This window comes from Ips typographus, linkage group LG8 (genome assembly GCF_016097725.1).
Source record: "Ips typographus isolate SLU linkage group LG8, UJ_Ityp_2.0, whole genome shotgun sequence".
In the NCBI taxonomy this organism is placed as follows: Eukaryota; Metazoa; Arthropoda; class Insecta; order Coleoptera; family Curculionidae; genus Ips; species Ips typographus.
In genome coordinates, this window is record NC_138429.1 from 7058163 (window position 1) to 7082501 (window position 24339).

The window sequence follows — 24339 nt, forward strand, 5'->3', positions numbered from 1 at the left end:
ACTTGTTGAGCAGACCTTACCATCTAAGGTCATAATAAAGTATTGTGGAGAAGACTGTTTGTCATTTCCTTCCTTTCGTACTCTTGCGACTCCACTGAAAGAATATGGACTACTACTTCTTTCTGAAGGTAGTAAATGTTTTGACTGTAAATTCTACTTTATTATTTCTCACAGTTTTTTATTACAATTTATTATAATTCTTGTCATATCTTAGATAAGATTGCTGGGGAGGATTTTTTTACCAAAATTTAGCCAAACACATATTTGTGGTGACAGCACCAAGCTGGAAAATATGTAGAAGTAACTTAAGGTCTGTTCGCAGAGAGAATCTCCAACTAGTAGTCAGAGAAATAGATACATCCATTGGTCACAAGTCAGAATACGTCCTAGTCACGTGAGCATTCAACCAATAAAACTTGACATATACTGTTTCTGAGTTGTAAACCAGTCAAGGATTGCTTCTGCGAACAAACCTTTAGTGACCTAATAGCACTCCCCAGTTTGACAGGTCATAATTCTGGTTCTAGGTCAGTTACAGAGTGCATTTTTTTACTAAAATATAGTCAAAGAAATAAGGATTCTTGACCACCCTGTAGAACGTCTGTAAAAAATTGGTAGTGACAACACTACAATGCACTACTAGAATCCACCACTTTGACAGGTCAAAACTCTGGTTCAATGAGTTACAAAATGGATTTGTTTTTGTTTACAAGAACCCAAGAGCTTAGTGTCCTAATAGCACCCACCACTTTGACAGGTTATAACTATGATACTAGGACAGCTACAGGATGGATTTTTTTAACCAAATGATAGCTCAGAAATGGGGGTTTTGACCACCCTACGTACAGTTTTAACACACATTTGTAGTGACGGTTATAAGCTGAAAAATAAGGAGTAGAACCAAACTTATAGTAGTTGTAGGTTGTAGTATCCTAATAGTACTCTCCAATTTCACAGGTTCTGGTTACAGGGTGGATTTCTTATTCAATTTAATTTTTTTTTCTGTCAACAATCAGTATATTTCAGATCACCCCGTAAAGTACTTTAGTTGTTAATAACCACTTGAAAAAAGTCAATTTGAGTGATTAGAATATCCGGTAAACGTGTAGAGACAACTTTGGGGTCATTTCCCACTATTTTTAAAAGCGTTTGCGGTCGTCCGGGGGGCAACAAATCACCCGATTGACGCTTACTTAAGATTTACATTAGCGTAAATTTTTGTATCAAACACAAGTTTCTTTTAAGCCTCGACAGGAAGTTGTCTTAAAAGTGTCTCGGCGCGGGTGTGAACAGAAGATATAAGGCGAACAGCTGAACCTGGTGCTAACCGTATACCGTGTGATGTTTGCGTTGCGTTCCAGCTCTCGTACCACTCATCCCCATGACGACATATTTTATTTCCACGCTATAATGTGAACGAGACTTGTCACCACGTACAAAAATATTTTTAGAACTATGCCGCCCGGGCGATAGAATGAAAAACCAAGAAATCAGACGGAGACGCTCGCACGATTGTTTCACAGAAGGTAGAAAGGTAATTCATCAAAACAAGGACCGGATACACAAATATCTAAGGGAACAGTTGTCTTGTCCGCCCCCATTTAGCACTAGAGGCGGTTTCTTTAAGAGCTTATATCGACTTAAGCTTTCCTATTTATCTGAATCAACCTTTCATTCATTTAATAACAGAAGCGTGTCTGCATTCAATAATATTGACGACAAAATACCACCCTTTGTTAAGAAAATCAAAATTTTCCAGGTGCGGAAAAATTTTGCCATAAATTCTTCGGTTCAGATAATTTTATGACGATACAGGGTGTCAAAAGTTTAATTTGATTTTCTTATGCAGTTAATATTATTATTAGAGGCAAAATGCTTCAAAAAGCACACTTAATTTTTTAAAGCATTTTGAACATTTGTTAACAAGTTGTTTAACGTAATATAATTATTGTTGGAGTATAAAACTGTAAAGTAACTCAAAAAAGCCATACGTCTGGTTTTGGTAACTTTCTTTAAATTTTCTTTTCGAGTTGATCCATCCTGTATATCGATGGCCCAGTTAAAATCAAAATAAAATAACGAACGATTATAATAATCGCGCCATGAGGATAATTCGTTTCGATACGACATTATTTTATAAATGCTGATATGTCGATTTTTACATGTTTGAGCTTGTGATAACTAATGTGACCCCGAATTATGTAACGAGTCGCCTATATTTAACTTTAGGTTATACGCGAGGTGACCTACAATTTAAATTTTTCTAATTTACCTTCTAATGCATTGATTAGTTATTATTTCAAGGCCATATCGTGTTTTATGTGTTTGTTTTATTATAAAGTAATAAGAAATTCGTAACACAACTGTCTGATGCTACAACAAGCCAAATTGATGCTTTAAAAACGTTTTCTAAAGCCTTATTAGAGTATTCTTCATTTAGTAGTTTTTTAGAAAACTGACCAGAAGCTGCAGACAAAACTGACCAGAAGACTGCAGAAAATGGCATTTTATAACTAAAAAACATTAACTAAAGGGGATTTATAGTGTGTTGAAAACATTTTTTTTAGTTTTTCAAATTTTATAAATAAATTTAAAACTTAACTAGTTATGTTCAATATGTTTCTGTGGAAAAGTGTCATTATAGTTTTGGTCTAAGTCACGTAAACTCAAATACTTTTCCTTTTCCAAAATATCTCATAAACCAAAAGAAAATCCAACGTTTTCTAAATTTCATTTTATTAAGCCCATGATTACTCAACTTTTCTCCTATTTAACCAAATCAGTATCTCTAACCGATTTCAAGCTACTCACTGTATAAGTGAACACACTGTATAAGGTTGAAAAATCAATATGAATCAAAAGTATGTCAATAAAAATCGCATTAAACTTCGATTTATTTACTAACTTATAATTATTGTTTTGTCTTGAAAATTTCCAAAATACATCATGCAATAAAAAAAAATTTACTTGCCTTAAAAGTTACTGTTTTCACTTTTTACTGACTTTTTTTTAAAATTATTATTTTGTCTTTAATGTAAGCTTGTAGCATCATTAAATATGTTGAGTGTATTTAAAAATAAACCCCCTGACACCGTGCTGGGAGGAATGGATTTTATACGGAATTTAACGGCAATGTTATTTATTACTTTATTTTTATCTAGATTTTTGTTGCCTAACATCTTAATACCGGCTGTTTTCAAAAATTCTGACAAACATTTTGTCCCGTTTTATCACGTGTCAGTAAATTAAAAGCCACAACTAAATCAAATCACTTTTATTCTTGGTAAATTTACATTAATATAAATAATAGACAATAATAATAATATAAACAAAAACAAACATTGAATTTTCTACTTCGGCACAGAGCTGGGGTAAAAGTAATAGAAACATGTTTTAAAACCTTACAAAATAATAAAAAATAAAATAAGGACGGAATATAAACAATAACGAATAATGTTAAGCTCAAAGTGCAACTTGTAACATGATAATCTCTAATGCCAGAGCCCACCTGACACATACGTTTATAAGTTTTATGATGAAATCCTCATTCCTCGAATTCCACTGCATATACAGCAGAATCTATTTTTATTTTTTTTTAACACTAAGCAGAGGTCGTTGATTTGAACTTTACAATCGCGGAAAAATGCATAATCGGTGGGTTAGCAGTAAAGTTCGTAAAAAAGAGTAAAAATGTAAAACGCGGACGGTGACGGAAATACAAAAAAAACGAAATTATTTCGAAAATGCATTAGTACGACAGTCACAATAAAATTAAACGACGTAACAAATATGTAATATAAATGTTTTGTTTTCCTTACTTGTCAAATTGAAAACCATTCTATTACAGTATTACGTCATTTCGTTTTGACTGATTTTGGCCATTTATGTATCCTAACTTGTACTTGGTACCACATTACATTATTAACTTAAAAAATGTACATGAGAGAGCAAAACATATGAGAAATTAGTTCACATTAAGAAGGTTTTTAAAATAAAAATATTATATACAAAATGATTATTGCAATTTTAACTTTTAGTAGTTAAGCAGAACTCCATTTATAGAACAGTAAGATCTCCATAGTAATGCCTTTCTTATCCTGGACACACTGTATACTGATTTTTTTTAAGAAATTGGTGTTTGTTTAAATATATTTTTGAAACTTTATCAGTTTGATAACTTTGACCATTTATACTGTGCAGTATGAAATAATTAGTAATTTGGTTTGTATGGTAACACTTTGGAAACACTGAAACAGCTCAATTACTAGCTGTGTTCTTTTTTTTTATATAAAATTATAATTTCTTTCTGATTAAAACCTTATTAACAAAAGCTAATTTCTCATCATTAAAAATTGATTACTTTACCACAGTCACCACTGTAGCAAAAGTTGTGGATCTGTTGACGGTGAATTGTGAGGTCCAGGTGAGTATTCACTTTCAGTAGGCGGCCAATATGGCGGATATCTAGGTGTACCTTCTTGTCGAACACTGCACGGACTAAATGCCGTTGGAGGTGGATACCTAAAACCACAAAAAAATATCAGTCAGTCTCAAACAGATTAAGAGTAATGTTTACTTACCCTTGCTGTGGATATGCTGCCGTATTACAGGTGGTGTACGAACCAAGCTGAGGAGGACCCATCCAAGTCGGTTCGTATCTCGTATACGGAGGAGGATACGCTGAAGGTGACGTGAAAATATTCCTAGTCAAAGAACCTAATCCGTGTTGTCCCAAAGGATCACCAAAGAACGCTTTTGGATAGGCCTGAGCTGGCCTATACGGCCTCTTCATTCTTCGTCTTCTTCTGTAATTTCCATCTTGAAACATATCGGCATATTGAGGGTCTAACGTCCAGTAGTTTCCTTTCCTTTCTCCTCCACCCTCCCGTGCCACTTTTATAAAACATTCGTTCAAACTTAAGTTATGTCTGATTGAGTTTTGCCAGCCTTTCTTGTTTCTTTCGTAGAAAGGAAACTTGGAGGTTATGTAAGTGTAGATTTCTGACAGGGTGGCTCGTTTCATCGGTGAGGACTGGATTGCCATGGCGATCAACGCTACATAGGAGTATGGAGGTTTGGGGTTGGAGGTGTTTGTGGGCGTGGTCGATGAGGACGGTTGAGGTTGAGGTGAGTGGCTAGAACTGTTGCTGGGTGCTCGAGAGACTTTTTCAGGCGTAGCCGGTGAGGAATGTGAGGCATTGCTGTGGTTACTAAGCTGGCTGCTGAGATTGTAGGACGGAGAGGACGGCAAACCTATAAAAATATTTCAGCTATAGTCATTTTGTAAAGTCTTTCAGGCTAATAATATTCTGCCTCATAACTGAGCAAACTATAATTGGAAACCATAAAGCCCACATTGTTTTAAGCGGAACAACAACGTATTCGTTGAACGTGGCAATTTAGCGCATAAAAGGGGGCTACCCGAATACTGGATGTAAACTGACCCTTAACGGCCCGAGGCAGACACGTTTTCCGCCAGCTGATACACGTGGGAGGTTTAACAAATATAAAAAACAGTTAAATCAGTTGAAAAAAGGAGAAAAAACACTCTACGCCACAAAAAACTAAATTTTTGAATTATAGATCCTAATTTATCATCCAATAATTTAGTTTCTTCACCGTGTCTGAAAGACCATAAAACCAAAAACATTATGAAGAAGGTTTTGCAGCAATATGGAAATGTTGATGAAGACTCAAAAATCATAGTGCATAGGGAAAAGGTATAATAAAAAGTAAAGTATATAATAAAAATTCTTAATACATTGCTTTAGCCTGGTTTTAGCATTTCAAAGAAATTTGAGTATAGTGAAAGAATCTGTTTTAAAGCAAAATAGAAGGAATAACATAACAGATTCATATAGAAGAACAAAAATTTGTTTAAGTAAATTGGAGAGACATTTTTGATTAAGACGTGTTTTAGTATGCTAATTTATTGAAAAACACAAAATAGGTATACTAGCTAGTTATGTAATTAAAAAAAAATACTGAAATAAGTCAAAAACACCAAGTTGGACTCTCGTATTGTTTTAGTGAGGACAAAAAGTTAAAAGTTACGTTTAATTTAAAACTCCCCATATATTAAATAAAATTTAAATTTAAGAAATAAAATCTGATTCTACTTTTTTATTTTTTTTATCAAAAATACTCTTTAGACTAATTAACAAAATTTTTTTTTATTTTCGACGTGATAGCTTCATCAGGAGAGAGGCTGTATAGACAATTATTGTTTTGAGTTTTCAATTTTTTTAAGCAAATTTTGGCACATTTGAAAGGGCAGTTTATCGTTCTTGTTAAAAAAAATACAACTTCATTAATTATTTGGTTTTATAATTTTATATCTACTCATTTCCAGTTTTAACACCTATACAAGATTTCCTGGTTTTCCAAAGCGTTTTAATAGAAAGTTAAAAATTAACAGCTATTTGTACCTAATAAAACGTTCAGAGAGCAAATATCATTACAGTAGGAATAATATGTAGGGGTTTATTAGGTGTTTTGAAAGATATTTGCAAAATATCGGTGACATTTATCGTTTGATGTGGCGATGTATTTATAAATGGTCGGTTTAAGAGCGGAAAAGTGAATTAAAGCGGATGACAGGCATGTTCTCTTGCGGAGATGTACGGTTTTATTTTGGGTGCCTTTTACCCTTAATTACACTCAGAATAAAGTCACACTCTTAGTGATAAAGTGTGAACATTTAGAAGATTTACAACTCTTTTTTTTTAAGTGGACTATTTTTGGTTCATCTTCTCTGATTTGGTTTAAACAGCTTTTAGAATTAAATACTACTACCAATAAAAATTAACGGTTAACTCAATTAATTTAATATTGATAACGGACAATTGGCGATGTATTTATGTTTACGTTAACACGTATTATTTACGTCAACATCTTAAATGTAACGTAAACAATCATTAATTAACCGAATGCATTCGGGTGTTCTTGCGTCTTAAGGCATTGTACACAGATAATCTTTAATTAAAACAGAAAAAAACCAGTCTGTTTACGTCACGCACACTTTAGATTGTTTGTCCCGGTGACCTACGCCCTCTAACTGATAAAGACTTGTAACTGATTCGACCTCTGTTTCGAAGGCAAACCTGATAACAGTGCAAATTAACATTACCAAAACGACAATTCATCTACAGATCACATACAAATAAAAAAAATAAGCCAAAAATCAGTGCTGATTTGAACTTCAACCCTACAAACAGACGCCAATCCAGCTCGAATTTTGACAACAAGGGCAGAATAGGGTTACTCTTAGGCCTTAGGGCCCCACGAATAAGCGTTAATGACTCGTGCCTCCCCCTATCAGCGAAACGAAATATGACACGCTTGCAAGGGCTGCCAGGTTAATTAGTTGAGAAGAATAATTGCCTGGAGCTAATCAACAACAGAGTAATTGAGTAATCCACATTGCAGAGGTACTACACAAGGGTAAACTGGATTTTTTTTGTATATTAAAAAGCATTGGGATTTTGAGACAGAAAGGTGCTTTTTACTTGGTTTAAGTCAAAAAAACATTGTTTCATGAATTGATTGAGTATCTAATGAATTATCAAACCATCAGATATTGATTTCAGTGGTCTACAAAATTTAAATCATTTACTTATTTAGATAAATGTTTCCTGAGTCATGTTTTACTACTTAAACCAATGCGTTAATTTGATTTACTTTTTTATGTGAATTACTAGTTTTGTATGTCTAATTAATTAGTTTTTATAATATTTTCATCAAATAGATTTAACCTATTTTTATTATTGCCCAGTTTCCTTCAGGTGTGCTAATCATCTAGAAAAAAAGAAGGAAACCATCTCTGGAAGAAAAATGTGAATAATCTTATGGATATCTTCTTTAGGACATTTTTAACATTTCTTCAAAGGTTTTCGACTGCCACGAACTTATAAATATCTTCCATGAAGTATTTTAAACATTTTTTTCATTCCAAGTCGTGGAAAATTTTCTTCAGAAGGTTTTCTAGTGTTTAAGTTTTTATCATTTCATATTTATCATGATTTTGGAGGATACATCAATACTGTTGATTAGTAGGTAACATTTTCAATACTTTACACAGAAAATAAAGTTAATTAATAACATTCTTTTTAATAAATCAGTGTTTTTTTGCATCACTCAAAGCTTTTAATTTACCGCAGTTTATAGGTCAATTTTATGTTTTTCGTGTATTCAAAGCATCTTGTTTTTCTCATATTAAATTAATAAAAACCACGTTAATCAATAGCTAAGTATTTTTACAATAATTTCTTAGCAATTACCAGCCATTACTTTACGCTACTTCTCTAAATTTAAAATGGGCCTACTATACTTTATTTATAAAATCCAAACTGCTTGTATGTAAGATTCATTAAAAAAGTGGGTGTACACACTTAAACTGCAATTTCTCAAAAATCGCAAACTTGCCAGCTGCATGTTATAAAACATTATTTAATCGAGCATCGCAAAAATGTTATATTTACTTAGTTTATATTGTTAAACATGGGAAACTTACCATGTGGGTGTATCGACAAAGTGGACGAGAGAGACGGTAATGAATAAGGTATCACATCTGGCTCGGATTTTATTTTGTGTAACTCCGTGTTCAACGAGGTGTTCAACAAGTCCTGAAATGATACAAGAAATTATTCTACAAAATAACGTAAGCAGTTTCTAAGATCAGTATAATCATCAAGCAAGGGTCAGTATTCTATTGGATTTCTGAAAGACCAATAATTGGAATAAACATTCTGAGCAGTAGCTTCAGAATGGAAACACTTTTTTGTTGTTTTTGAAATATCGTCTTTAATACATTTTAAAAAAACCTCACCCTGTAGTACTTGCATTTTGTATTTTATGGCTATACCTATCATTCACATATTACATAAGTGGACAAAAAGGTATTACAATAACTACAAAAATACATAGTCAAAGCACAAAGAGGTGATTACAGTATCATTGTCACTTTGCAAACCAAAAAACTGCTAAATGACTACTGACTAATATGTAACTGTCAAAATAATTGAGTTACAATCTGTCAAAGTAAACTGCTGTTTTGCTGTAATAAACTACCAAACATCTCTTATACTCTTAACTCTCTTTTACTAATGTACCTAGTTTCGACATAATCGATTCATCAGGAGAGGAGCTTATAGTTGGTTTTTCGAATTGAGAGATTCGTTTTTTAAGCATATTTCGTAACACATATAAAAGGTCAGTTTACCGTGGTTTTGAGTATACGGAGTGTAACTGGGATCAAAAAACACCCAATTTGTGACTTTTACAAAAAAGTCATTTTTTTGGCTGTTCAAAATTATAAACAAAGAATAATATGCATTTTTTGCTTCAGATTGATACAAGTTTTTCAAAACATAGTTCAACAATCTATTTTGAAGTAAAAAAATTATAATCTTTGTCTTACAGAGTGACTCAAAAAATTATTTAGTCATCCTAGTAAAATAATACTTCAAAGCGTTAAAAATAACTGAGCTTATCGTTTTGTGAGGTGGCGTCCCAATTTCTTTCTTAAACTCTTAAACAATGGCAATTAGTGTAAATTTATGGTTTCTTGGTTGTGTGGAGTTGTTTCGATAAACGGTTCAATTTATGAGGCAAAGTATCGAATATCCAGACCCGAGCCCCTCAGAACATCACGTTTAATGTGCTGACCGAAGTAGAAAAACTGAATTTATCGATGTCATATCAAGTTTTATTGATTGCATTTTATTACATGGAAACACAGCCGTTATTATAGTTTGCAAAGCAAATAATGGTTGACTTATAGCAATTTTAGCTTGGAAAAAAGATCTGGCTTGTGGTTTGGGCATTTTTACTTACTTAACAACAATTTGATTTGAAAATGCTCCATCATCATGTGTGTGGTCGCCAACCTTAGTAAAAGGACATTCATCTGCACTCAAGAAGTGTCGTTTACCTCGTAAATTTGTAGCGTTGATAATTTTAACTTCAACTTAACCAAATGTCAGCAAAATACATACCAAGAAACACCAGGTGGCTTTTCGTTTTCATTAATAACACCGCAAAACTAAAACTTTATATGGATATTGTCGGTGTTTACTAAACAGGCCGTTTGTTTACCAATCCAGACTGAGAACAACAAACATTACACTATTTTATAAACTTGATAATTAAATTCCAATAAAGAATCAACCTATAACGATCTGTTTGTTTTCCATGTTCTAAATATTTACAGTATTAAATTATTATTTTATATATACATACACAATTATTGCAATAATTCCGATAACAGTCGGTTTTTTTAAAATATATTAATAACGATATTGAAGCGTGGAGTCTTGTACGACCTTGTTGACAATTTTGATGCTTTTCATCTTGTGTTGTAATATGTTTCAAAGCCTTGATAATGAACACTTTGTATAGTTGTGGCTATGTTCAATTACGTCGCTGAAAATATTCGCTTATTAATGATTATACAAAATTAGTTGTCATTTACGTGATAATTGTGTTACGTCTACAGTTTCACGAAAAATTAGTTATCAATAACTTTTGTTTTTTGGGAGTATAAAAAGTCTTGTACAAAATCACGAACAACATACTAAAATTCCTATTAACATATTAAGTGATATCATTGAGATCTCAAAATAAATGTATGCATTCCCAAAATGAAGAAATTAGTTTTAAAATGCTAAATTCACATATCACCCCAAATATTATTTGAATAAAAACCACAAAGACAAAAAAACACGAAAATACGGTGCTGCACCTTACTTTCACTACAGAATTTTATTCCAAAGATAATTTCCATAGAAACTGTGAATTCAGACCCTATTGGTCAATTCTGTCATTTCTATAAAAATTATCCTAAGATTTAATTAAGAGAAACAAAAAGAAAGTTTGGATTATAAAGTTTTTGTATGTTGGATTCGTGGTTTACTAAATTTAAAAATTTTAAGAGATTTTTCTGTAGACATGTTATAATAAATAAGTTTTATCTACGTCTTACATAGATTCATTACATGGCTCATTTTTAGTTTAAGCACCGTAATAGAATAATAAAAGAGTCATTATGACACTAGTGGTAAAATCTCTCATTTAAGGCAAAAATTAAGAGAAAGTCTTTCTTACAAATTTAGAACTAATTTCTCCAAATGTTTCTAGTCCAAAAGTCAGATAGAGCTATTCAGGTTGATAAACCTAAGGGTTTCTCTAAAAAAAGATGTTATGGCCAAGATATGTAGGTATACCTATTTTAGGTACTATTTTCATTCACATTATATTGATCTAAATGCCTACTCAAATGTATTTATTGTTTTAAAAAGATCTGTTAGAAATCCAAAAGTAGACCGTTTCGATGTGTTACAACGAAAATGCTTACTACCACTGTACGTGACGTGTTGCAAAAAAATAAGAAATTGGGACAGTGTTTTGCAAGTTGGTCGCGGAAATAATGCAACCTTGACGTTTCGGGTTGGCCAGAACCAGAATTGTCACGACACTACCCAACATGGTCGTGACATCGTATTATAAACGAGAATGGTGTCATCGACAAACGTCATTATTGATGTTGTTCTCTTGAAATTTTTGTATTTTGAAGAACTACAAGACCATCAAAATGATGCTACTGAAATAATTGATTGACCATCAAAATTGTCGTTGGTATTCTTATTCCTAATCATTACATGTTTTGCCAACAACCATTTATCTCATAAAAATTAGTTTTGAGTGTTACCGAGACTAGATTATCAAAAATGCGTCTTTCTGAGGTATTTTGGAAATAGTGCCCTGAAAAGAACCAACAATTTTACTGTCTCAAGCTTTTATTTTGTTAGCAAGTATTAGAATAATGAAAAAATTTGTAGAAACAGTTTTTAGTACATTTGTTAAGTGATATCAGAGAATATGATATCCAGAAACATCTGTATTCTTTTTGCAATAATAGCATTTGAGAAACTGAAAAAACATGTGACATCTGTGGTTTTGTCCAGTTTTCAGTTATGACTAACTTGTAAATTTTTAGTAAACATGTAGACAATTCTAAGGTTGTCAAAAAATCCGTAAATAGACAAATTTAAATATCCTGTTTATATTAATCCTGGATCAGAATACCATAAACTTGATTGTACAACACGACAAACAAGAGTAATCCTAGTTTAAGCTTAAACCTAGATAAGAATATCTGGGTGCAACAACGCATCAGTGGATTGGAAGATAGATTTGAATGTTTTTGAACAAAATAGGAAACTATAATGTTTAATGCCCTAGAATAGATAGAAAAAATGTGTCTTTGGTTTAATAGTATAGAATTTATAGCATTCAAAATTAAGGGTTTTTGACAACTTAGTTGGCAAACACGAAAAAATTAAATAAATTCTTAGAAAATCTCGGAGACGACCATTTATAAAGTTTTTATTTAGGAACAATTTGTATCTACTCTAACCACTCAGTGTAATCTGTCAAATTTTAACTTTCTATCTCTCTTTTGTCAATGGTTAATTTTGTTCTTAGTTATCAAATAGCCTGTAATATTAGTTATAGTAAATTTTACTGAAAAAACACATTAAACAAACCTACATATTGTGTTAATGTAATGTTGATCAATATGTTTGAGAAAAATCCAAATTTGACTAACTTCTACAGTTTAGCAACTCATATTTGTCATAACTCTTTTGTGTATGACTCACCGTTTTTAATAAAAATGGATTGTTCTTCACCCATGAAGAGTTAAATTTAAAAAAATACATTTCTGAGCTACACTAGTCGAAAGCTTTTACTTAAATGCGTTGTTACTTGAAGAAACAAAGAAGAAGAAAAACAAATAATATTTTGAACTATTGTAATAACTTATTAGCTTTGGCGCCCTCTCAATAATTTAATAACACAGATAGTGGTTTTAGAAGGTCGGGTTGCTTAATTGACGCTGTTTGGATATATGGAGCTGGCAAACAATATTAGAAAAAGTGAATAATCGATTACTTACCACCCCTAAAATATGGGAATGCATTTTATCGTTGTCACTAGATCGCTCCGAAAAATTGAGCGCTTCATTGAGCGGAACCTCGTTCATGGCTGTAAGTTGTAATCCAGTTTTCAAAAAAAAACAAACACTAAAAAAATCACATTCACTAATAATTAGGAACAGTTATGTTTACGGAACGGTCGCACGAGCAACGACAAACATCGATCCGTCTCTCGGTTATTATTTATAAAATAAGGCGGTAATCTATCAAAGGTGTTTACATACTATAGGTCTTGCAAAGTCTAAACACCACGTCCGACCGATTTTTTTCTCGTTTAATCGTGTATATATTAATAATCGAAATTATTTCGTTTCGTCACGGTCTCAACTGAAGCTGCGTAGGTAGCACATACTGGCAACAGGCTACGCTACTGAGCTAATAGCGAATAATGAATATCAGCCCACGTGACTGGGCTTGGACGACTCACAGTTGGCAAGGAAACAACGAAGAACCGCCCAGTTACCCAACCAAGCTCCACCCACTTACTACCGCACTTGGCAACGACTCACTTAGAAAAGACGACACTAATGAGGTGTCCAGGTGGCCAATTAGAATCGTCATTGATTACAGATCAAGTAAAAAAACTGTTTTTTTTTTTGCATACAGTGGGTTTCTGAGCATCGGAACCCAACAACCAATAAGAAGGTCCATAGGGCTTCTTATAATAGAGAGTTATAAAGTAAGATGGCGCAATGTTGTTTTTGAACGTTTAACCAGTTATGCGTGGTTTGTGGCAAGTTTCAGCTTAAGAAATTATATTATAATCAATTATAAACATTTCCACTACTGTTTTTCAAAACAAATTGTTTTGACTGGAATTTCTGTACAGACAAACTGTATACCAATTTTTAACATTATTGATGAAACATACAGATGGGATAAATACAAAACCGACCATGGGAAATCGTGTAACGGACAGAGACACATAGATGATTGAATGCCCGTGACAAAGACAAAACACCTCCAAAAATTTTAAGTAGACATGTTGTCCACTGTTGTCAAACTGACTGGAATAGTGAATTTACCGACTGGATTATAATTATTTAGATAACTTTGTTATTAGAACATTCCTAAATATTTTCATTTGCTTTTATAACATATTTAGTTCAGTTTCTGTGTAATTTGTTGTAAAAATTGAATAATAATAATTGGTTTTTGTTTACTGTTCGAACTGTTATTCGTTGCAACACCTCTTTATTGTGACAAACTTCAACTGTCAAATACAATTATTACAATCTAACCTCAAAATGAATCTGCTTGTTTAGTCCTACCAATTTTTTTACGCCATAAAAGTGCCAAACCTATCATGTAGAGAGTTATTCACATCATCACATCCACATTTAAAGGCAAACAACACCATAACTTATTGTGTCCAGGAAGCAAAGTGAGATTTAACAAACCATTAAAGGACTGCATTGATAGTAATAAGGTTGGTACCAGTGAAATTTTTGAATAACGATATAATCGAAACCTTGTGTGTTTGCTTGCCTATGTTTTGCCAAAATCTTGTTTTTGTTTACTTTAAATTTGAGATTTGAGGTTAGATTTTGACAGAAGAAATTTTACTACAATATTTCATTCAAATCGTTAAACAAACAGACAGAAATCGGACTAAATACAGATTATCCAAATGAATGGAAATAAATTATGAATAATCCAACAACAAAATTAATTTTGTCAACGGTATTGGATACTTGGGGGTTTGGCAACAGCGCGCCGAAAATATGGCCTACTTGATATTTTTCTCGTTTTCTGTCTTTGTCCAGCGCATGCAATTATCTACGTTTCTCTGTCCGTTACATGGTTTTCCTATGGTCGGTTTTGGATTTACCACACTTTTATACGAAAAATCAAATAAACTATAACGACGTCACTGACAAAAAAATTAACATTGCTGCTACAGGGTAGTTGGAAGGAAACGTAATTACCAAAAAATTGAATGTAATATTACGAACATCACCACAAGGACCATTGCAAAAATCAATGCTTGTCACTAATAAGAAAAGAAAGAACAGTACACAAGTAAAATATAAGTACTGTTATATCAAGATACGTCACATCCGTTTTGGCATATGCATATGACACATGCCATTAATAGAGTTTTTTCTGTCATTTTCCAAAGTATTGATTTGCAACGACTTTCTCTTCTGACCGTTGATTTCCTATGCATTGAAACATACAAATTTGTGTTACTGATTTTTAAATTGTATTTTACTCCACTTAACACCAAATTCAACTTTCATATACAGAATCTTGTTAAGTTTCCTGTTTTTCCAATAACTCCAATAACTGTAAAAACACTAAATAAAAACCTAACTTCCATCAATTTTAGAAGTCTGGTAAATCCGTAAATCCTCAATATCTCTACAATAGAATATTTACCTTATTAAACACAAGATCATCACTTACTTATTTGCAACTATTTATTTCCTTCAAGAAATTTCATAATGCAATAATACATACTTATCAACTATAAAAACTCTACATTATTATAACAAATTAATAATAATACACACACACTAATTTACACTATTTTGTTACAAACAAATTATTATACTATCAAAAAAAGTTTATCAATTATTTCAAAATACAGTAAAATTTTACTAAATTACATTTATATGTTAATGGTTGAATCGTTTGCACTGGATAACGTCAGCTGTCGGCTGTCAAATCTCAATCGTTGACAGTGTATCTGACGTTTCAATTCAAGGTTAATACGCGTGCCAAAAAAAAATGTTTGCTGTTGTTGGGTATTCACTGTTTATCAACGCTAAAATCGTAAGATTTACGTTGGATTTTATTAACAATTAAACAAACAAGTATCGAAAGAACATACGGAAAGTTAGAGTTGTGTTGTCAGTGTCCGCAAGTAAGTAATTTCGCACTTTATAGCGTTCTTACATCATTTTCTAGCGAAGATTAGGTTAGGTCATGGAGGTGTTTGTCGCCTTAAAAAATTGTACAATCTTGCTTTATTTCAAATTGTTTAGTCACTGTGGTGTTTGTGAGACGATTTACTTTGATTGCCCGTGGGATGTGATTTTGATTCGGAAGCCAGGAATTAATAATAATTCTATGTTTAGTGGTATAATTTCATTATCAGTGGGTATTCTTAAACTTTTTAAACAAATTTACATTTTGCTACTAAAAAAACTAGTTTGCCTAGTAATCTAATTGTCGTAAAATAGTAGTTGTTGTTTATTCTTTCTGGATTTTATTATAATCATTTAACCTTGACCAGATAGAGCTATTTTAAGATTTAAATAATTGGGAAACAAGCATGTTGCAATTATGGTTGGCCTCTCAAATTCACACATCACCTTAATTAAACAACTTTTGTCTTCAAAAATGTGTGACAAGAATTCAAATTTACAATATGACTAGTTACTTAAACAACACATTTATGTATGGCTAAATTTAAACCAAAAAACATTTTCAAATTTAAATGTAGGTATTAACTTTTAACAACATCATAAAACTGTTCATTATTGATTTTTTGATTAGTTTATAGCTTTTACAAGTACCTAAAGAACATTTATTTCTAGATGTTGCTGTACCAAATAAACAGAAATGGCTAATGTAACATGAGCTCACGTGTGGAGAGCCCCTCAAATAGGGGCTCATCAAACAAATCAACTCTTCAGGAAAAGCTTGGAACGGTATTTTACAGTATTGGCCTCTTATGCAGCAGCTATCCCACCTCAATTCTGACTTTTGCCATTGTGGTTATCATTGGTTGCTGGTAAGTAATTTTTTTTCTATTAAAATTAAGATAAAACAAGAAAAGTTCTATATATATCATAATGTAAATTATGACTTATATAAGCTGCATTTCTAAAATGCAGTCTCAAGGTTGCAATTTGAAAGTTAATGAATGAATTACTTGTTTTTTATGTTTGTAATCACTTTAAATTGATAGCAGTTGTAAACTACATAAATCAGGATTATAATTGCAATAATAAATATTATTGCTTCTAGTCTGCCTTTAGTGAACATACCTTTACCACTTACATCTCCAAAGCAAGAATGGGTTGCAACAAACAATATAACTCAGGATTATGCTCCTTTTTGTTATATACAACAGGTTGTGCTCAAAGTAACTGTGTTACCATGGGAAGCTGACCTGACTTTGGGGGATGGCTTTAGAGCTCCCCTTTATGAGTCTTTTAAGCTTCTAGATATTGTCAGGAACTATGAAGATAAGTCAAGGTGGGTCTTTTTTAATATAATGCAAACTGTTATTTGGTATTTTATTAAATAATGGTAAGAAGAACAAGTCCATAAGCACAAACTTAGGAAAACACACACACAATAAGTTTATTTGTTATTCAAACCCTTAAATGTACAAGTTTAGCTTTTCTCCACTATCCATTTTGTTTCAGATGTTTTGCCCATAAGAAGCACAACTTTAGGCTTGTGCTACAATGAGTAAACACCCTTTTTGTTAAGTACTGAAAACATGTTGAACCACCTTTTTTAAGTGTTTGAAAAACAATTCAATTTATAGTGAACTGTGTGTTTTTTTCTAACTTTTATGTTCCATAACAATCAATCAGAGCATTTAAATCACCTTATACAACTTTTATTTCAGTTCAAAAACATTAGGTCATGTATGTCTTCACATTGAAGCTGTGGCTAAAAGTAAAACTTCTGATGTGCCCACTTTAATGCCTCAATATAGCTGTCTTGTTCTTTCTCCTGCAAATTTCTGGCATCAAGATGTCAATGAATTCAGCCAGGACAGTACTATTTTAACAACGATTTTCAATCAACATGTAAGAAGCCTTATGCTTAAGGACTTAAGTGGTTTCATATGCACCTTTTTTAGAGATACCATAAAGGTAAAGTTTCTATGGCAGAAATTTTATTTGGCATTCCTTTGAGGGATACTGGTATTAAACGTTATCCCCTGAGGCATCGGCAGCGAATTATTCAGTTTGCGATTACTTTGTTTTATAAGGATTTTGATAAAGGGTGTGTGGGTAATAAAATTTTATCTGGGAAATATATTTATTTACTATTTTTTCAGGTTTGTTGAAGGACTTCAAGAAAAACTAGCTACACTATATCCCTTACATCAAACTAAAACGCCTTCAGCTTTAATAAATGACACTCTAATTATCAATTACCCCTCAGAAATTGACTACTTCGAATTGGCTCCTATTATAATAGCTTTCTTTCTGTTATTTTTATACTATTATTTTTACGTCAGAAAAGTGGATGAAATTAAGTCTAAATTTGGAATGTCTTGCACTGCAACCGTCACAGTTTTATGTAGTTTGCTTATGACTATGGGAATTTGCGTTATTTTCGGTCTGGGAATGAATAACCAAAGAGCAAAGTGGATATTTCCTTATTTAGCTGTTCTGTTTGGCCTGGAAAATGTGCTAGTTATAACCAAAAGTGTGCTAACCACCCCACAACATTTAGATGCTAAAATCCGCGTAGCTCAAGGTCTCAGCAAAGAGGGTTGGAGCACCACAAAAAACATTTTAATCGAAATAACAGTTTTTACTTTTGGACTTTTCACTTTTGTTCCGGTTATTCAAGAGTTTTGCGTTTTTGCTTTGGTCAGTTTGATAGCCGGACTCTTTCTGCAGATTTTCTTTTTCTCAACTGTGTTAGGGGTTGATTTGAACAGGGCTAGCACTAGTCTGGAGAAAAGTGGACAAGGATTGCGGAATGCTTTGTACAAACCGTTAATAGAGAGCGGTAGAGGCATGAGTAGGTCCCGATCACATCCCAGGTAAGATTTTACTTTATTTTTGAGTTTCATTAATATACTTCATAAAAATTAATATTATTGACTTTTTGGCTATCAACCATGTAACCAATATACAGTGTGGAACAGCCAAATGGAATAAATTCGATAACGAATAAATGAGAGCGTGTTGGGAAAAACGCTTGGACACGTCGATTTGTATTTTCAGATGCGCATTTATTAAAAAAAATAAAAATTATATAGGGTGTGTCATGTGACAGTGGCCGATACCAACTTTCTTATTTTAAATACATCCCCCTGTATATTATAATTTTTTTGGATTCTTCAGAAAATTCTAGACATAATTCATGTACAATGTCCCATACCTATCTTCAACTGTTTCGGAAATATTAAGTGTTTTCAGATGTATTACTAAAATTAATATTAAACAAAGAAAATTATTTTATTTCACAAATAATGTAAAAAAAAACAAAAAAACATTAATTTCAATGTAAGAGAGAGAAAATGTTCGTGAAAATAAGTATTGAGTGTAATGTTGCGAATTTGTGAAATAAAATAATTTTCTTTTTTTAATGTTAATTGTTGTAATACATCTGAAAACACTTAATATTTCCGAAACAGTTGAAGATAGGTATGGGACATTGTACATGAATTATGTCTAAAATTTTCTGAAGAATCCAAAAAACTAATAATATACAGGGGGTTGTATTTAAAATAAGAAAGTTGGTATCGGCCACTGTCACATGACACACCCTATATAATTTTTATTTTTTTTAATAAATGCGCATCTAAAAATACAAATCGACGTGTCCAAGCGTTTTTCCCAACACGCTCTCATTTATTTGTTATCGAATTTATTCCATTTGGCTGTTCCACACTGTATGTAGTTAATTTCATAAATTATTTTCTTGTTTAAAGTTCAAAGTTTTGTGACCACTAAAGTTTTTGTGACAGTCTTTGGTAGATTTCTTTAGTCTTCTTGCTTTTTATTTTCAAATCACGAATACACAAATAATCTGAGTATACTGACGTTTCATTTACAGTAGTTACGCGTATTTATTGAATATTACTTTCCTTTTTTTTGGGTAATAAATACTATTTATTTTTAAGTTAGAAAGCTTTGAAACTTAACTTGGGATGAAAATGTAGTTTAGGCCTCTCTTTTCAGATTGAGTTTTCCTTCAAATATTGTGGTGGCCAGCCCTAATAATACCCAAGAAAAGAAAATACCCAAACGCCTAAAAATAGTAAATCTATGGACAAGAACACGCCTTTTTCAACGTTCTTTTATGGTCTTAATGATGGTTTGGATATTCATGATAATTTGCAATAGTGACATAATCAACCACTATTTTCTCACGTCACTGAACGAGAGCCGCCAGAACAGAACGTCAGGAAGCCCATCATCGACCAGCAAACCTCAAAACTATCTCAACCTTAATTTTTTTCCGTTATTTGAAAGATCCAACTTAACGAATAAGCAGTCATCTGTCAATTACGTCACGTACACCCCACTAGAAACGGGAGAGTCAAGTGTTAATCATAGTATTGAGGTGGATAAGTTAAAACCGGGCGAGTACGCGCCTGCGTTGAAATTACCAGCCAGTCATTGGTCAGGAATCCTGAGGAAGTACAATGTGTCTTTAAGTGGACGCAGCGTTGCCATTTTGCCAAGTATAAAGCTAGCGCACGTTATTAGCCCGGAACAGGCAGTGTTGTTACGTAATCCAGATGAAAAGTTTAGCACAAACAAATTGCAATGGCAAGCCTTGGCTTTGGCACTGGATCCCATAGACTTTAATGGAGGTTTGTCACTCTTTTCAGTTGAATCATACTGTTGAATCAAGTAACTGTCATTCTGCAGATGATTTTCCGTTGATCGACCAAATGGAACAGCCGCTTTATCCTCGTTCTCCGATGGAAATAATGCTTCTATCCATACTAATTCTGATCAGTATTGTCGTTATGACGTACGGGTTTGTGGTTTTGTATCGGTGCATTTGTTCCCGGAACTATGCTGAATGGAGAGCGTCTTGGTATCCAGACAAAAGCGAAGAGCCAGTTGAACCTAGTGAACAGGTTATGTTGGAGGCGGTTCCTGTGGTTTTAGAGGGACACAATCAAGAGGTGTGTTTGAGTTAAATTTTGTCGTAAAGGTATGTATTAATAATTTTTCGTTTTAATTTTAAAGGTAGAATGTCTTGCAACTGATGGCAATCACCTAGCCAGCATATGTCTGAGCGGTCAACTGAAAATTTGGGACAACAACAATGGTGAACTAATTTCAGTCGTCGATCGTAAATCTTACTTTTCACAACAATCAACGGAGTCAGACAATTTAGAAAACGACGACTTATCAGACTACGAGTCTGGCTCCTCTCCTTCCCAAGACGACGTGTATCCAAGGCTGGTTAACCGCATTAACACTGATTTTTCCAATCTTAAATTCCGCGCTTCGAGTGGTGCCGATAATCCTTTCAATGCCAAATACGAATTCTATAAAGCCTACAAATTTCACTATATTCAGGATAATAAACCAAATATTAGAAGATCACGCTCAGATGAAAAGGGGAGGAAAGTTAGTGATGAAAGCAGCGGAAAGTTATCAGCTGTTTGGTGTATGGATTTCGTGGATAATTTGGTGATAATTGGCTGTGCAAATGGAAGATTAGAGTTTTGGGAAGCCACCACTTCAAGATTAAAAGTATGATTAGCTTATTTTAAATGTAATTCTTGAAAATTACTTTTTTAAACATGTTTCTTGAAAGCAGGGAACGGAATTTTCAAGAGAAATGTCAATAGAATGTGACAGAAGAAGCTGACAATGTTCCTGTCACATTCTACAGGGTTTTTCTTGATAATTCCCTTCCTTTGTTTCAACAATACGCACCCAGGCTGTAGCATTTTGCTAATTATTTTCAGTGTTTGTTCGAAGACGGCAACGACTCTGGAGTGACGCACGTTAAACTAATCGGCTCCAGAGTGATAGCTGCGCGTTTATGTGGTTCTATTGATTTTTTACAATTGCAAACGTATACTCAAGGTAGACCAGTGGATTGGAATTTCAGTTGTGCCTACCGCAGAACTCACATTCGTACTGGGTCCATGGGTTCCATATCTGAACGCGAAATTCATCATTCTAATCAGGTACTTGTCAATTCCACATTAAAAAAATTTATTGAACTCTTTACATTAAAAGACCAATTCTCTGAGCTACATTATAACATCAAACTTGAAAAGTAATTTCTGTATAAAAATATAATAAACTGCGCGCCACCTCAACTCTCATTTTCAAAATCTCACCATTTCGAAACGAAACAAAGAAATTTAATGCGGTTTGGACTGTCATGGAGCTTGATTTATTGGCTTTTTGCGGACGTGAACGTCTTTGACTTTAATACACTCTAACTGCACTACATGGGGTGAGAAAGAAAGAAAAGATTTATTCGAAAAAGACGACATTGTTGAATTAAGATATGACAACAGCTTTTTCTTTGTCATTTTAAGTCGGGTGTAGGTCGAATATTTAGTACGTTTCCATGCAATCGAAGGCGTTTTTAAAACAATCTCAAAATTGAAATTTGTTAAGAGTTTCCATGCTAATTTTTAAATCGTTTTCAATTTCGTTTTGAAACTAGATTGAGCTTTTGACAAAACGCAGAAACGATTGAGATGTGTCATTTGAGTTCCCATGCACTTCTTTTTTCATATTCGTCAAGAGTGTCCATCCCACAAACTGGATGATGGTCTGGCACTCAATATTTCATCAAGCATGGCAAAATAGTTACACTCTGAACGGACTTCTCCACTTGTCCCATTTTTACGCTTCACTTTATAATACATGCACTTCAAAGCTTTCCATTTATTTTTAATTTGCAAAACGTTCTTAGTTACTCCTTTCTTTACTAATTCCTCATAAACGAATTGGTAAATTTCTCCATTTTTATACTTCTTGGTATCAAAATACCGATTGATGTTTTGTGTTTGGAAAATTTCCAGTAGAAGTTTTACTTCTTTGTCCAGCCAAACATTTCTGGTAGCCATGATAAGGTAAAATGTAATTATTGCTTACTTTATTAGTAACAACAATTAATGAAATTAGGAACAATTCAAATGATAAAATGAAAAATGTTTAGTTATGTTCTCTAACTTAAAGAAGTGAAAAATGACATTTACACGTTGACAATACACAATTGTGACGTATTTTCCCGATTTAAAAATCCATGTTATACAGTTTCCATGCTATTTCAATCCCGATACGATCCCAAAAATCGGCGAATCCACCTTGAAGTGACATAAGATTGAAAACGGGTTTACAAGGCAAAATTCAAAACTCAAAACGTTTTGAGAACGTTTTTAATTTGCATGGAAACGTAGTAATTATCTGTTACCTCCTTTGAAAACAACCCCATGACTGATAGGAACGAGTTAAAATAACAGATGAAATCTACTGCCTGAATTCGAGATTGAGCACCGCTATGTCTCTTTTTTTGGATAAATTCTTATTTCTTGAAACTCAGAATCCGGTTGAGTTAACTTTTTTCCTAACGTAGGAGGACTTGAGATGTCTTAAACTGATGACAGTACGCGCCCATCAGCAACCAATCAACTGCGTAGATTGCGAAGGTGGTCGTATTGTCACCGGCAGTCAGGATCACACATTAAAAGTGTACAGAGTGGAAAATGGTGATCTTCTCTACACGTTGCACGGCCATTGCGGTCCTATTACTTGTCTATTTATTGACCGAGTCTGTCCAGCGACCTCTGGCAGTGGTTCTCAAGACGGAATGTTGTGTGTGTGGGATCTTCTGTCAGGTAATTGTACTTGTCTTACAACCTTGTGATTCCTAAGTCTCCTTAACCTCTTCTGAAATGACGAATGGACTTTCCAGGTACTTGTATGTATAGTATCCAGGCGCATGACGGTTGTATCACGTCGTTGACTTACTCGGCCAGCTACGTAATCTCGCTAGGTATTGACGAGCGTCTGTGCGTGTGGGAACGGTTCCAAGGTCATTTGCTCAATACGATTCTAGTTGGTCAAGTACTGACCAATCACGTGCTGATGTTGGCGCCCCATCTAGTGGTTACGGGCAGGCATGGCGGTCTGGTAATTTGGGACGTACGACACGGCGAATGTGTTCGAACTATTAGTTTAGGTCGCGATCCTTTCGTGTTTGTAAAACAATTGATTCTGCTGAGAGATGCGGTGTTGTGCGATTACGGAAAACAGCTGCGAATCGTTCGGTTTCCGGTAATTACGCACAAGTTTGAGTGAATTTAATTGGTGAATGTTTGGCTGTCAAAATAAGAGACTAGCTAGTTTAGTTTATAGGAGTTAATTTATTTGTTTCGCTAGTTTGTAACAACTTTGATTTTTTGAGTGTTTGTGGCCTTTACCGTCGCATTTGTAAATTGTATTTTAGCAAGTTTTATTTATTTTGGATTGTAAATTTGCATTAATAGAGGTAATTTTTATATGTAGTAATCTTATTAACATTCAACCTGATATTCAAATTGGCAATGTAGGTAGTGAAAATAACGACAAATAACCGAGATTCCCATAGTGGAGCTCAAAAACAGACATCCTGTATATCATTCTACTTTTTAAGAAAGAATTAT

The 24339-nt window shown here is 33.3% G+C and overlaps 2 protein-coding genes across 4 annotated transcripts; one reads left to right on the forward strand and one right to left on the reverse strand.

The window, feature by feature from the left end:
- Positions 1-3259: 3259 nt before the first annotated feature.
- LOC145732591 (uncharacterized) lies at positions 3260-14126 on the reverse strand. Of its 2 annotated transcripts, none has more exons than XM_081984942.1 (4): positions 12956-14126; positions 8513-8624; positions 4581-5253; positions 3260-4521 (listed from the first exon to the last, which is right to left on the reverse strand). In XM_081984942.1, the coding sequence occupies exons 1-4, from the start codon at positions 13040-13042 to the stop codon at positions 4371-4373; spliced, it is 1023 nt and encodes a 340-aa protein (XP_081841068.1). In that variant the 5' UTR covers positions 13043-14126; the 3' UTR covers positions 3260-4370. The 2 variants fall into 2 exon arrangements, with proteins under 2 accessions (XP_081841068.1, XP_081841069.1); XM_081984943.1 differs by lacking the exon at positions 12956-14126 and adding an exon at positions 12660-12776.
- A 1576-nt stretch (positions 14127-15702) lies between these two features.
- Positions 15703-24197, forward strand: SCAP (SREBP cleavage activating protein). 2 transcript variants are annotated; one of them, XM_081985863.1, is made up of 12 exons: positions 15703-15864; positions 16541-16737; positions 16974-17204; positions 17587-17770; positions 17824-17969; positions 18025-18741; positions 19886-20523; positions 20582-20844; positions 20909-21421; positions 21640-21864; positions 23271-23532; positions 23610-24197. In XM_081985863.1, the coding sequence occupies exons 2-12, from the start codon at positions 16580-16582 to the stop codon at positions 23993-23995; spliced, it is 3723 nt and encodes a 1240-aa protein (XP_081841989.1). In that variant the 5' UTR covers positions 15703-15864; positions 16541-16579; the 3' UTR covers positions 23996-24197. The 2 variants fall into 2 exon arrangements, with proteins under 2 accessions (XP_081841989.1, XP_081841990.1); XM_081985864.1 differs by lacking the exon at positions 15703-15864 and adding an exon at positions 15959-16097.
- The last annotated feature ends 142 nt before the right edge of the window (positions 24198-24339 follow it).